We start from the raw sequence: 14,740 nt of genomic DNA on the forward strand, positions 1-14,740 counted from the left end.
CATAATGCTTTTGCACACTCAATAGACTATAGTGTAAACATAATTTTTTCTTCACTGGGGAATCAAAAAGTTGCTTTATTGCAGTGAAATCTCTGAGGTGTGCCTATACCTGTAATTTTTTATTTTTAACTTATGGAAGTATTGAAACTTAATAATTATTACATTTTGTAAAACTGAAATTTAACTCATGCCACAAAAGGTACTCATGTATTTGTTGATCTGATTCAATATATATATATTATTTTGATAACTTTCAGAGATATTTTAAAGGACTTTCTAAAAGTTCTACTTTCATAGGCTGTATATTGTGTATAAAAATCCTTGTTTATCTTTTATCCTCACCTTTGGGGATAATAAGAGTTCTGAAAATAAAAATGAAATTCATTCAGTAAATATTTATTGAGTACCTACAGTGTGCTAGGTACCCTTCTGGATTTTGGGGAGACAACAGTGAACAAAACAAAGTCACCTACCTTCATGGTGCTTCCTTTTTTTCCCCTTCCTTCCCTCCGACTTCCTCTGCTTTTTCGTTTTCCCTTATTCCCCTTCTTCCTTCTTTAGCATAGATAGTAAATAGGCAGAGAGATGTGTATGGTGCATATAAACAGAAGTTGTTATGATCATGATTATGAAAAGTAGCTGGTCACTTCACAAACCAAAGAGAATTAGCTAGCTATTTGTAACAGCTGCTATCTTGATTATGTTTATTTGTAAGTTCCCTTACCAGATAAGAAAAAATTGCAAGTGCTTTGACATTTTAACGTATGGGGGAAAAAAAAAAAACATTTAAGAGTAGTTTATTTTGTGAGGCATTGTCCTTTTTTAGAACTTGGGAGTTTCTGTCTAGGTTTTTATTCTTGTATTTACATATCTTCTTCTTTGTTGTTTGAAGACTAAAGATAGACATCAAAATCAAACTGCTAAGGAAACAGTTTTAATGATCCTTAGAGAACCTCTGGTTAAATCTTGCAAGAATAAGTGAAAGAGTACCTTCTCTCAAGTAAGAAATGAGTAATTACAAGAGCTTGTTACATTATTGTCTGTAGAGGCTATAAGCAGTTCAGTTCAGTTGCTTAGTCGTTTCTGAGTCTTTGTGACCCCTTGGACTGTGGCATGCCAGGCCTCCCTGTCCATCACCAACTCCCAGAGCTTGCTCAAACTCATGTCCATTGAGTCAGTGATGCCATCCAACCATCTCATCCTCTGTTGTCCCCTTCTTCTGCCTTCAATCTTTGCCAGCATCAGGATCTTTTCCAATGAGTCAGTTCTTTGTATCAGGTGAGCAAAGTATTGGAGCTTCAGCTTCAACATCAGTGCTTGCAATGACTGCTCAGGACTGATTTCCTTTAGGATGAACTGGTTGGATCTCCTTGCAGTCCATGGGACTCTCAAGAGTCTTCTCCCAACACCACAGTTCAAAAGCATCAATTCTTCGGTGCTCAGCTTTCTTTATAGTCCAACTCTCACATCCCTACATGACTACTGGCCATAGTTTTGACTAGACAGACCTTTTTCGGCCAAGTAATGTCAGCAAAGAGGCTATAATAACGAGACAGTAATGAATGTATGTTCAGTCGTGTCTTTGTGGCACCATGGACTATTGCCCATCAGGCTCGTCTGTCCATGCAATTTTCCAGGCACGAATACTGGAGTGTGTTGTCACTTCCTATTCCAGGGGATCTTCCTGACCCAGGGATCAAACCTGGGTCTCTTGCATCTTCTGCATTGACAGGTGGATTCTTTACCACTGAGCTACCTGGAAATCCCCACAATAGTGGATATAAGGATGTATATATAGAAGAACATTTTTTTCTGTAAATCCTTCACAGAAATTGATACTTATGAAATATACTTAGAAACTTTCCAAATTAAAAGTTTCCCATTTCCTCATCGCTTAAAAAAAAAAATCCTTACTACTGTCTAACTATAACCTTGGTTTATAGAGATTGATCAACAAGCTGAGGAAAGTGACCAAGCCCAACAGGCACAGACCCCAGTTACCACCAGCCCATCAGCCTCAAGTACAACTTCCTTTATGAGCAGCTCACTGGAGGACACCACAACTGCCACGACTCCAGTCACTGACACAGAAACGGTGCCTGCGTCTGAGTCCCCAGGGGTGATGCCCCTTAGTCTTCTCAGGTAGGGAAGTTGACCGTTAATGTCTGCTGTATTGATGCCTGTGCTTCTCAACACATGATGGTTTTCTTATGAAGAATGTGCCTAACTAGGGCAAGGCATTCTAGAGCTAGAGGGAACCTGAGATCATATAGTCAAATTCATTTTACTGAGGTTGGAAATGCCCCCTCAGAAGTTTAATAACTTGCTTGAAGTCTCACAGCCAGTTAGTGGTGGTCCCAGATCTAAGCAACAGTGCCACTGAGAATCAGGTACTGTAGTACTCTATCTCCTTATAATGTGGTGGGTTTTTTTTTTTTTTTTTTGGCTAGGCTTTTGAATATTTTTTTCCTTTAAAAGTATATACTGTGTTTTGAATATTAGAGTCTCAAGAAAGAGCTTAACTCCAGGAAAATAATTTTCTTTTCTCAGGTATTTTCCTTTTAAGCATAATTCTTTAAGTGTACTTTTATTCTTTCTGAAAAGATCAACCAAATCTGCTCTTCACATGAAAGAGCATGTCTTATGATGCTATTTTGTGGACTTGTAAATTCCAAAGAATGTTTGTTTCTTTTTTTGCTTCAGTTTGCCAGAGGTTTAGACAAAATGAAAACCTTTGTGTTTTTTTTTTTTTTTTCTTTTTCTTTTCCAAATGAAAACCTTTAAGTGAAAATTCTTGGAGAGAGACTGTTTTGTGACCTCTTTTAACTAGGGCTTAAGTGAAATTAAGGGAAGCAGAATGATTATTTTCCCTTTTTCTTATTTCTTTCCCCCCTTCCCTTAATTGACAGCTCATTATTTCCAGTGTGTAGACTGACATCTTAAGAGAGTAGGAGAGGGGTTGTTATTGTAATGATGGTAAAATTTTGTTGTACTCAAGAGCCATCTGGGAGGCTTTCTAAAGCTCTGGGACCCTATCTCCCAGCAAGTCACATTCAGTAGGTCCAGTGTGGTGCCTAGTTTGCGTTTGAATTAAGTCTCCATGATTCTGATGCAGTGAGCTTCATCTCACAGAATAAGAATTATTGTTCTCTTTTTAGGCAGAAGGAGTGCTAATCCTAGTAGCTATACCAGTGGCCAGTCCCGACACATTGGCTATCTCTTAGTCTCTCTTAAGTAACACAGCTCCAGGAGTTACTTCTATTTGAGAAAGGAGGAAAAGAAGAGTGATAGGATACTTTAATATGTGTTTTAATCTTTCTGGCAGTTACAGAATTCAAGGCATCAACAGAGGATCAGTAGCACTGTAACTCTTTGTTGCCCTGAAACTCCATAGGCATGGAATTCCATGGTAAAATAATGCTCCCTTGCCCCCACCAGGCCTGTGGCTCCTTCTTTCGTTTTAGTCTGCATTTACCTCATATTGGCTGGGACTGTGTTAGTAGAGTTGCAGTTGTCTCGCCTGGCTCACCATCATTTAACATGAGAAAAATCAGAGAACAACTGCCCTCATCATATCACAGTTACTTGACTGGGTTGACAGTGCTTTTTTGGTGCTTAAAAAGTTGTCATTAGTTCTGTTCGGCAAATCTAAAGAGCAGTCAGTCAGTGAGGATCTTCCTGGACTTTATTCTTTAGCTAGTGTCTGCCTTCTTAGCCTGAGAGGGGTTACTTCTCCTGTACTTTTACCTCTCTACACTGCTGACATTCATATACTGTTTTTCATTTGTGTTGTGTGACTAGGCACTTACCTTTTGTTTCCATAACTTACCTATAGACTATTACTTTGAATCCATGTGACTATTTTCATGGCTACTAGTAAATGTATATATCTGAAGTAACTGTAAGTTATCTATCTTTAAAAGTCTTCTTTATTGTCTAACTATAATATGCCTACCAAAATACCCCTGTCATCTTGGTATTGTAATTAAAGGAAAGCTCCACGAAGGCAGAGATTTTTTAAAAATCTATTTTGCTGATTTCTGTATTCTCCCTACTTGTCAGATCACTTTCATTTTGCTTGAACAAATGAAAAGGTATTACTACTTTTATAGTAAAAGCATCCTTTGAGATAATGATTTTTAAAACTGCAGAGTCTATCTTCCCTCTCCCCAGTTAAACTGTAGCCAACTTGTGTAGTTTTTCCAGGTTGCATATTTCTATAAGGAGATTGTTATGTATATATTATTTTCTAATTGGATTTCTATGCTAACCATTATTGTTTCCTTAAAGGCAAATGTTCTCTAGTTACCCAACTACCACTGTGCTTCCCACGCGTCGTGCACAGACTCCTCCAATATCATCGTTACCAACCTCTCCTTCTGATGAAGTAGGAAGAAGGCAGAGCTTAACTTCTCCTGATTCCCAGTCAGCAAGGCCAACCAACCGCACAGGTGTGTGTGCTGTCATGCACTTTGACACCCAGACCTTGGCATTCCATGTGGGTGGGACTTGATTATGTGGGCATTGTGTTTTGTCGTCACTAAAACAGTGGTTTTTAACTTTTTGTTTTGTATTGGGGTATAGCTGATTAACAATGTTGTGGTAGTTTCAGGTGAACAATGAAAAGACTCAGCCATACATATACATGTATCCATTCTCCCCCAAACCCCTTTCCCATCCAGGCTGCCACATAGCATTGAGCAGAGTTCCATGTACTATACAGTAGATCCTTGTTGGTTATCCTTTTTTTTTTAATTGATTTTTTTTATTGAAGGATAATTGCTTTACAGAATTTTGTTGTTTTCTGCAAATGTTAACATGAAGCACCCATAGGTATACATATATCCCCTCCCTTTTTGAAGCTCCCCCCCATCTCCCTCGCCTTCCCACCCCTCTAGGTTGATACAGAGCCCCTGTTTGAGTTTCCTGAGCCACACAGCAAATTCCCATTGGCTCTGTGTTTTACATATGGTAATGTAAGTTTCCATGTTACTCTTGCCATACTTCTCATCCTGTCCTCCCTTCTCCCCATGTCCATAAGTCTATTCTCTATGTGTGTTTCTCCATTGCTGCCCTGTGAACAAATTCTTCAGTACCATTTTTCTAGATTCCATATATATGCATCAGAATATGATATTTCTCTTTCTCTTTCTGACTGAGGTCCTACTCTGTAGATCAGTACGTCAGGCACTTAAAGGGGCATGCTGGGTGGGGTCCTACTCTGTAGTTCAGTGTATCAGGCGTTTAATGGGCCAAGCTTTCTGTTGTTCAGCTGCCCATGCTGGCGTGAAGGGGGAAAGAGGCTATGGTGATGGCTCCATCCCCTACACGTGACTCAGCAGTATCGCCTTGCTTCCATGGCTGCCCAGCTTTGCTCCACAGGCAATTCCTACCACAATCTCCTCCCTCACCTCCCCTCAATCTGTCTCTCCACAGTCAATAGCAGCCCTCACCCTGGCATTCCTCCACAATCTCTAAACTCCAGCTCCCACCCTCCATGCCTTCCAGGGTACCTGCATCTCTGTCCTGGTTATGTATGGCTGCGGCAAGGACTGTCTGATTCTCATTCCATTTAGGCTGCCACAGATGAGCTGTTTCACTCTCAGCCTTAGATGTTTCTTCTCTGACTCAGACAGTTGCCCCGATGTGGGGATGGGACCCCTGCTTCAGTCTCCCAGCCCACTGAGGGCAGGTCCAGTCCTACTAACACTCCTGTTTTCCCCCCTAGTTCCTTCAACCTACTGAGTTTTGCGTGGTTCTATATGTTCTTTTCAGCTGGTCAGGTACTCCCATCTGTTTTCAGCTGGTGTTCTGCATGCTCTTCTATGTCTGAAGGTATATTCCTGATGTATCTGTGGAGAGGGATGTACTCCACGTCCACCTGCTCCTCTGCCATCTTGTCCTCCAAGTTAGTTATCCATTTTAAATATAGCAGTGTGTACGTGACATCCCAAACTTTCTAACTTGTCCCTTCCCCTTGGCAACTGTAAGGTCATTTTCTAAGTCTTTGAGTCTCTTTCTGGTAAAACAGTGCTTTTAATTAAAGGGAATCTTCCTCATCAAACTGAGCTGTCTTCTCTGTTTTGAAGCTGTAGATTGAATTATGCCTTTTTTATAGAGAAATTGTGAGTGTTAGTTGCTCAGTCATGTCGACTCTTTGCAGCCCTGTGGACTGTAGCCCATGGCAAGAATTCTCCAGGCAAGAATCCTGGAGTGGGTAGCCATTCCCTTCTCCAGGGTATTTTTCTGACCCAGGGATTGAACCCAGGGTCACCTGCATTGCAGGCAGATTCTTTACCATATGAGCCACCAGGGAAGCACCCAGAGGTCTTGGGAAATTCCGTGTGTTTTTCCCTTCATATTGTAGTTTTCTAGAAGTTTTTGTGTATTTTTTTTTAATTTTCCATGTCTGTTTAACATACTCAGTCTTTCCTCTGCCTTATGGAATACATGCAATAACAGTTCTCATTATTAAAACAGTTATGTTCTGTGAACACAGAATTAGCAAAAACGGAACCACTATTCCTGGTGAAAATACAGGGCTAGTTTTCTGCGAGCTTCTGATCACACTCTGTCAACTGATCAAAATACAATCTTATTTTATGTGTGTTTCAATTTAAAGACACTATATTTAATATAATGTATTATTGATTCATTAGCATTGAACTCATGGCTAGGAGCACTATTAACTCATGCCTTTGTGAAGCTTAACATATATTTTCTCCGTAAGGCACATTGGAGCCTTCTTGCACTTAGGAACACCAGACAGCATTTCAGTGCTACACTTGGAGGCTATTTTAAACAATGAAATCACCAACAAAAAGCACAAAACATGCAAAAAAAAAGTACACTAAATGACATGAAAAGGATACTTGTTATAGTCTGAAAACTGAAACAAGAATACACAGCATCACCTTGTTTGACCTTAGCTGGAAATAAATGCATCAGGAGACTGAATCTTTTGGTCATCCTGTGCATGTGTGACTCTGAAAGTGCCATGAGTATTGATTTTGGAGTTATAAATCAATTTTAGTGAGTAAATTATCGGCAGATATGGAATCTACAAATGAGCGTCAACTGTATTTATGGTATCTGTTTTAATATCTTGTACTTAATTTATCAATTCTCTCATTTATAGGTCTGTTTCTAGTAACTAATTTATCTCTTCATTTTGAATTGTGCTTTCTTGATTCTTTGCATGTTTGGTAACTTTTTATTGGATACCAGACATTGTGAATTTTACCTAGTTGAGTGCTGGATATTCTGTACTTTTGTAATTGTACTTTAACTTTGTTCTAGAATACAGTTAAGTAACTTGAAAACAATTGGATTCTTTCAAGACTTCCTTTTAAGCTTTGTTAGGTGGGACCAGGACAACCTTCAGTTTGTTTAGTATTCTATCCAGTGCTTTATGCCTTATTACAAAGTTTTTTTTCATTCTGGCTTGTTGTAACACAGATGCTTCCCAACCTTATATGAGCTCTAAGGATTGTTCTGCCTGCTGCTTCTGGGTGATTCTTTCCCTGGCTTTGGATAGTTGTATTAGCATCAGCTGAAGGCTTGAGGTGACGAGGACCCTCTGCACATTTCTGGAGTTCTCTGTATAGGTCTCTCTTCTTTCTATACAGATGAAAAGAGTATCCTACCCTGGTGTCTGGTATCCTACCCTGTTAGTTCTAGCCACCTTTGAATCTGTACTTTGTCTCCACCATTCAGAGAGACCCCTAAGTGTAGCTTGAATTTACCTTCCCTGACCTGCAGGTTTGGAAATTTTTTCCAGGCCATAAGCTAAGACAGTTTTACACCTTGCCTCATTTGATTCCCTTCTTTGAGGATTACCATCCCACACTGCCTATCATCCATCTGCAGACTGTTTGGTAATTTTTGTCTTTTTTTTTTAGTTGCTTAAGGTGAGGGTAAATCTAGCCTTTGTTACTCTTTCATGGCAAGGTGAACTTCAACAGATACATCAGGGCTATCACCACTGTAGCAGTAATGACTTTTTTTCTAAGCAAAAATAAGAATGATAGTCTTCCCTCCTTCCCTTCTTCCTTACTAATCCAATTCGAAAGCCATTAAGTGAGGCCAATCTAGGTAGGCATTCATGCCAGCAGGGTAAGGGAGGTGTGTGGCATGGTAGCCCAGAGTGGGTTGTCAGAGCCAGGTTTGGGTGAAAAAAACTTCTGTGTGTGGAGTGGCCTGGCATAGAGCTTTTTGAGTCCAGGTGGGTTGAGAAGTGTCCTCATAGTCTGGCACTAGGTGTCAGAGCCATGTAGGTTGAAGAGGGCCTCCACTGGCAACTGTCCACTGAGAGAGCCTTGGAGCAGTGATGCTTCAATAGCAGTACACATGCCTAGTGCCAAAATCCTATCTTCTAAATACTATTCTCTATTAAAAGAAACCTTGATCTTCTGAGAGAAGTGGCACTTCGGGTCTGAGTATGAGATGAGTGTAGAATGGCTTGTGCCACAAAGTGGTGAAATACTCAGAGAATGATGGACACAGGCCTGAAGGACATATAAATTAGAATGGAAGGGCATCCACTGGTCAAATCTGGGAGATTGGAGACATAAAAAACAATAATTACACTAACAGATAATAACTCTTGAATGCAAAAAGAATCTATGACCATGAAAAAGGAGGAGCTTTGCTTTAGAGTGAAGTACCAACTGATGAATCTGAAAGCACTGATGGACTTTAAAATACCATCATTTGTCAGCTATCATAGTGATAATTAATTCAGCCAGTAAACATAAACGAGTTGGACTGTGAAGAAAGCTGAGCGCCGAAGAACTGATGCTTTTGAACTGTGGTGTTGGAGAAGACTCTTGAGAGTCCCTTGGACTGCAAGGAGATCCAACCAGTCCATCCTAAAGGAGATCAGTCCTGGGTGTTCTTTGGAAGGACTGATGCTAAAGCTGAAACTCCAATACTTTGGCCACCTCATGCGAAGAGTTGACCATTGGAAAAGACCCTGATGCTGGGAGGGATTGGGGGCAGGAGGAGAAGGGGACCACAGAGGATGAGATGGCTGGATGACATCACCGACTCAATGGACGTGAGTTTGAGTGAACTCTGGGAGTTGGTGATGGACAGGGAGGCCTGGCGTGCTGCGATTCATGGGGTCGCAAAGAGCCGGACACGACTGAGCGACTGAACTGAACTGAAACATAAACGAAAGTGGAAGTGTTAGTCACACAGTCTCGTCCGACTCTGCAGCCCCATGGACTGAGCCCACCAGGCTCCTCTGTCCATGGGATTCTCCAGGCAAGAATACTGGAGTGGGTAGTCAATCCCTTCTCTAGGGGATCTTCCTGACTCAGGGAACAAACCTGGGTCTCTAGCATTGCAGGTGGATTCTTTACAGTCTGAGCCACCAGGGAAGCCCCAACATAATAAATGCTGAGTGAAACTTTGATGAAGAATCAGATATTTACATATTCTCATAGTTTTTTCTCCACAAATACTTATTAATTACAAAGGAAAAGAAAGAGTTAATTTTACAGTGGAGAAACCTGGCAGATACCAGCTTAACTCAAGTAATCAAAGTTTCATCATCAGTAATGAGACAAAATAAAATCATGGACCATCTAATAGAATGCAGTAAGAAGGCAACTTCAGTTCTGTGATACTCCTGCAAAAAGCACAACCTGAATCTAATCATGAGGAAATAGCAGACACCAGATTGAGGGACTTTCTACCCTGTAACTGGCCTGGAATCTTCTAAATATCGGAGGCTAAAGAGACATGAAAAATTAAATGTAAAGATTATTCTGGATTGGATCCTTTGCTGTAAAAAACATCAGGACTTTCTTTGAAACTAGAATCTGGATTAGATGATAATTGTGAATTTCCTGACTAGATAGTTGCATTGTGGTTATGCAGGAGAATGTTGTTATTTGTAGGAGTGATGTATTAGTATATTCAGGGAAGCTGGAACATTATGTCTTTTACTTATTCTCCAGTAGTTCAGGGTAAAAGAACTTTTTGTACTGTTCTGTAAAATTTCTGTAAAATTAAAAACTTTTTGTAAATAGAAAACTTTTAAAAAAGAAAATATTAACCATTGTTTTCAGCAAGTTTATTTCATAATAGCTGGTTTATCTTTAAGAAAAACCTTAATCACATTCAATTAGTGAATTCTTTAACATTTCATTAAATTTAGACAGTATTAAGAAAATTGGGAATTATGGTCACTAAAGGAACACTTTTTACTCGTGGTATATAGTGATATTTAGGACTTTACCTCTGTTTCTTTTGTTTCAGCCTTGTCAGACCCAAGCAGTAGACTTTCAACTTCTCCTCCTCCTCCAGCGATTGCAGTACCCTTGTTAGAAATGGGGTTCTCTCTCCGGCAGATTGCGAAAGCCATGGAAGCCACAGGTACTGTAACTTTTCAAGTATCAATATATGCAGATATGAGAAACATGATCTTTATTAAGGGTGATATGTTTTTTAAGAGGCCATAAAGCTTGATAAGATTTTTAATACAAGATTTAATTACAGTTGCATCATAGCAAGCACTCTTAAACTGATAGCAGGAATAATTATTTTGCCCGAAGTCAATATTAGACCTTTTTTCCACCCGTTCAGGTGCTCGAGGCGAGGCTGATGCCCAGAACATCACCGTCCTTGCCATGTGGATGATAGAGCACCCTGGGCATGAGGATGAGGAAGAGCCCCAGTCAGGCAGCACAGCAGACTCAAGGCACGGAGCAGCAGTTGCAGGCAGTGGTGGGAAGTCAAATGATCCCTGTTATTTGCAGTCACCAGGAGACATACCGTCAGCTGATGCTGCTGAAATGGAGGAAGGCTTTAGTGAAAGGTGAAATTCCAATTTCCATATTCCTGTTCCATGTGTTATAAATGGTGCCTCAAGAGCCCCACTTATGTCCCTTCATAGGTGCTTCCAGTGTATAAGGTTGTTAAGTAGAGATATATGAAAAGATGGACATTTCAGTTACAAGTTTATGTTTCTGTGAAGGGTGAAAATGACATGACAGGTTTTGACTTGAATGATATTTTTATGAAAATAAGGAAATAATTTTAATATAAAGTTGCTGAAAAGAACAACTAAAAACTAAAATGTTTATTCTGAAATAAAATAAACATGTTGGTAAAATAATTTTATTATATGTTAAATAACTAGAATGTTCATTTTTATATAATTGATTTAATGCATTCAATAGAAATGGATTCAGTAGAAATCTTTGTGTCTCTTAATATAGGTTTATATTTTCATCTCACCTTTAGTTTTTAATATCCAGTGCAATGCACCCTTTTTTAAAGTTGCAAAACAACTTCTGTAATAATGCCTAGCCTAAAAAGAAATGTAGAAACCAACATAACATTGTAAAGCAATTATCATGCAATTAAAAAAAATGTAATAAAGTATTCTGTAATTCTTTCTAAAATGCTCCTCATTCAGCACTTCTTATGACTTTAAATCTTCATTTCATTTTAGTTCATGAAGTCATATTGGGGCTTGTATCTTATATTAATCTTCAGGCTTTTTCTGACAAGCTCAGTGAATATTTCCATAACTTATTTTGAAATATCTGTTGTTCCAAGGCAAGGATTCCCAGTCATTTCAGATTTTCAGTATATAATCATTTAAGATTTAGTTAAGGCTATTGACCTCATTTGAATTTAAACTTGTATTAAGCATAATTTCATGGTTGGTGTATTTCAAAATCAGATAACATTACTGCTCAGAGCAATATGACATTTATAACTTAGGAACTTTGCCAAGCACAAAAGATATATTTCAAAATTTTATCATAAACATACTGTTCTTGATAATACTTGGAGGAAAATGTACTGCAGGCAAGTTAGTACCTGTGTTTTCTGTTCATGATGATTTTTTAAAATGTGCATTGCTTTCAAATTTGCACTTTTAGTGCTGATAATCTGGATCATGCAGAGAATGCAGCTTCTGGAAGTGGACCGCCGGCTAGGGGTCGCTCAGCAGTAACAAGAAGGCACAAGTTTGATTTAGCTGCTCGAACATTGCTAGCAAGAGCAGGTAAGTATATGTTTCATATCCTTCTCTTTATGAAAGTATTATATAGTTTGTTTATATTTTAAAGTCAATGTATAAGCAACATTAAAGAAGATATAGATTAATAATATTAAATATTCAGTACCTCCACATTCAAAGAGCAACTATTTGCATATTTCTATGCATTTATATAATTTTATTTAATTTAAATCACAGCATACATTCATAAATTTGTTTTTAAGTTCCCTCTGGATGCAGAAGGCTATAGTAGTCACTTGCAGATATTGAGAAATTTCATAAATGCTGTCTCTGCCCTCAAGAAACATAATTTAAGAAGTGAAGATACATGTTTAAGATATCACAGGTGAGAAGGAACTAGAAAGAGTTCTGTGCCAAGTAGGCACTGGTTTTTCTGATGTACTTTGTGGACTTCAGGGCTTCACTACTAGGTAAGGCCCTGGATAAGCAAAAAAGTATTTTTTCGTTACATTAGTAAATATTTTGAGGATTATGTTATTGGCATATGAAATGTAAGTTATAGGGAATATATTTTCCAAACTGAAATCTAGAATATGTTTTTTGTCAAAGCAGAGTTTAATCCTTGAATTCTTAAAACATAAATAATGATTCAGTAGTTTATAGGAACAGTCATTGAGACTGTCCTAGAACATATAGGATGTATATTTAATATATAGTGAAAGGGACTGATTTTAAAAAACTGAAAGGATAATGACAGCCCACATTTACTGAGTGTTCTTCTGTATAACAAACTTTATAAAATATTTTACACGGACTATCTTATTTAAACCTATCAGCAACTGTGCAAGGTATGAATGCTATTATCCCCATTTCACAGAAGAAGAAGCACATATGATAGGTAAAGTTTTATGTTTATGATCTGGAGTCCAGTAAGTCAGCTGAGATAGGCTCTTACCTGCGTTGTACGGCAGTTAAGAACTGGCGAAATATTCAGAATTATTTTATACATGCAAATAAAATGCCTTTCTTGTTTTGTTCTGAGCGGGGTTATACCGCTCTGTGCAGGCCCACAGGAATCAAAGTCGGAGAGAAGGAATATCTTTGCAACAAGACCCAGGGGCGTTGTATGACTTTAATTTAGATGAGGAATTGGAAATTGATCTTGATGATGAAGCGATGGAAGCTATGTTTGGACAAGACCTGACCAGTGACAATGATATTCTGGGAATGTGGATCCCAGAGGTACTGGATTGGCCTACCTGGGTGTGTGTGACTGCAGCGGGGGCTGCTCTGACTTATTTTCCTGCCCTCCTGTTCATATAGCTTACTAATAACAGCCTTGCCTAGAGTTGTAACACTCTGAAAAGTCTGACATCTCATCCTAAAGTTTGGGGCTCTAACACTTGAGGTTACTTTGATACCTACAAACTAATAAGAAAAAGTCTCTCTTGTTGCTTTCTCTGTGCGATTTTATTGCTTCTCTCCCCAGACTAGATGAATAGAGCCATATTGTGATCATTTGATTCTAATATCAAAGAGATTACAAATAAGCATCAGGTCCCAATCAACTCTGCTGGGTATTTAACATGGCTGCTGTGCTTATCTTGCTGTTGAATGCATGCTCTTCTCCTTCATAGGTTCTATTTAATCACTGCAATGCCTCATTCTAGGAGCCAGTGCCACCTAGATCTTGTAAATACGTCCATCAAAGGGCAGGGTACATGGTGGGTTTGTATGTTTACACTGTTTAGCATTATACTTTTTGTAGCAGGGAAACTGAGAAGTTCACAAGTATAAGTTTTATAGGGAAAATCATATATTAAGTTAATAAGATAAATTAATCTAAATGACTTCTTAGAGATTCAGAAAATAGATACGCATGTTATGATCAGATAAAAGTTTTCATTGGAGGGATTTTAAATCATTGAGATGAGGCAGATTGTTTGTATTAATAATTTTTTTCTCAGTAGTATAGTCAGTTACTTTTATTGTCACTTAGTGTGAGGAAGGGGCAAAGAACACCTTCAGACCATGTGATCTGAATTTTGATTTGTTATAGCTTTGATGAACATCTTGCAAATATTCCAGCATATGTAAACAAGTAGTTTAGTATAAATGATCTACTTACCTCTTAATTATATGTTAATTTGACTAATCATGTGATATGAAATCATTTTGTGCAGCATGTTTGTGAGTCTGAAGACAGGGAAGAAGTGGTGGTGTGTGAGCTGTGTGAATGCAGTGTCGTCAACTTCAATCAGCACATGAAGAGAAATCACCCAGGCTGCGGGCGGAGCGCAAACCGCCAGGGCTATCGCAGCAACGGCTCCTATGTGGATGGCTGGTTTGGTGGTGAATGTGGGAGTGGAAATCCATACTACCTGCTATGTGGCAGCTGCAGGGAAAAGTACTTAGCCCTGAAGACCAAATCCAAGGCAACAAGTTCTGAAAGGTACCTTGAAGTTGTGTAGATATCCAGATGCTCTGACTGAAGTATATAAAAGTATCTCTCATTAAGACATGGGGATTGTAGTTTTCTTCATGTGAAGAATTACCTGAAATGGCAAACCACTCCAGTACCCTTGTCTGGAGAATCCCATGGATGGAGGAGCCTGGTGGGTTACAGTCCACGGGGTTGCACAGAGTTGGACACGACTGAGCGACTTCAATTTCACTTTACTTTTTTCCTTTATAAAGTCCTGTGATTGCTGAATTTAGATACAGGGATGAGGGAAGTGGAAGAATTCAAGTTCCTGCCAG

The 14,740-nt window shown here is 38.9% G+C and overlaps 1 protein-coding gene across 13 annotated transcripts in view; it reads left to right on the plus strand.

The window, feature by feature from the left end:
* Nucleotides 1–14,740, plus strand: part of HERC1 (HECT and RLD domain containing E3 ubiquitin protein ligase family member 1) — a 210,961-nt gene that overhangs the window by 142,967 nt on the left and 53,254 nt on the right. For 11 of the 13 annotated variants that reach the window (XM_027553787.1, XM_027553788.1, XM_027553796.1 and 8 more), the window contains 7 exons: nucleotides 1,944–2,142; nucleotides 4,291–4,451; nucleotides 10,267–10,383; nucleotides 10,594–10,825; nucleotides 11,901–12,025; nucleotides 13,023–13,243; nucleotides 14,164–14,432. In XM_027553787.1, the coding sequence (XP_027409588.1) occupies nucleotides 1,944–2,142; nucleotides 4,291–4,451; nucleotides 10,267–10,383; nucleotides 10,594–10,825; nucleotides 11,901–12,025; nucleotides 13,023–13,243; nucleotides 14,164–14,432 (1,324 nt within the window). The remainder of the gene's footprint in view (nucleotides 1–1,943; nucleotides 2,143–4,290; nucleotides 4,452–10,266; nucleotides 10,384–10,593; nucleotides 10,826–11,900; nucleotides 12,026–13,022; nucleotides 13,244–14,163; nucleotides 14,433–14,740) is intronic. The other 2 variants (XM_027553790.1, XM_027553797.1) reach the window with 1 other exon arrangement.

Source organism: Bos indicus x Bos taurus, chromosome 10 (genome assembly GCF_003369695.1).
Source record: "Bos indicus x Bos taurus breed Angus x Brahman F1 hybrid chromosome 10, Bos_hybrid_MaternalHap_v2.0, whole genome shotgun sequence".
Classification (NCBI taxonomy): Eukaryota; Metazoa; Chordata; class Mammalia; order Artiodactyla; family Bovidae; genus Bos; species Bos indicus x Bos taurus.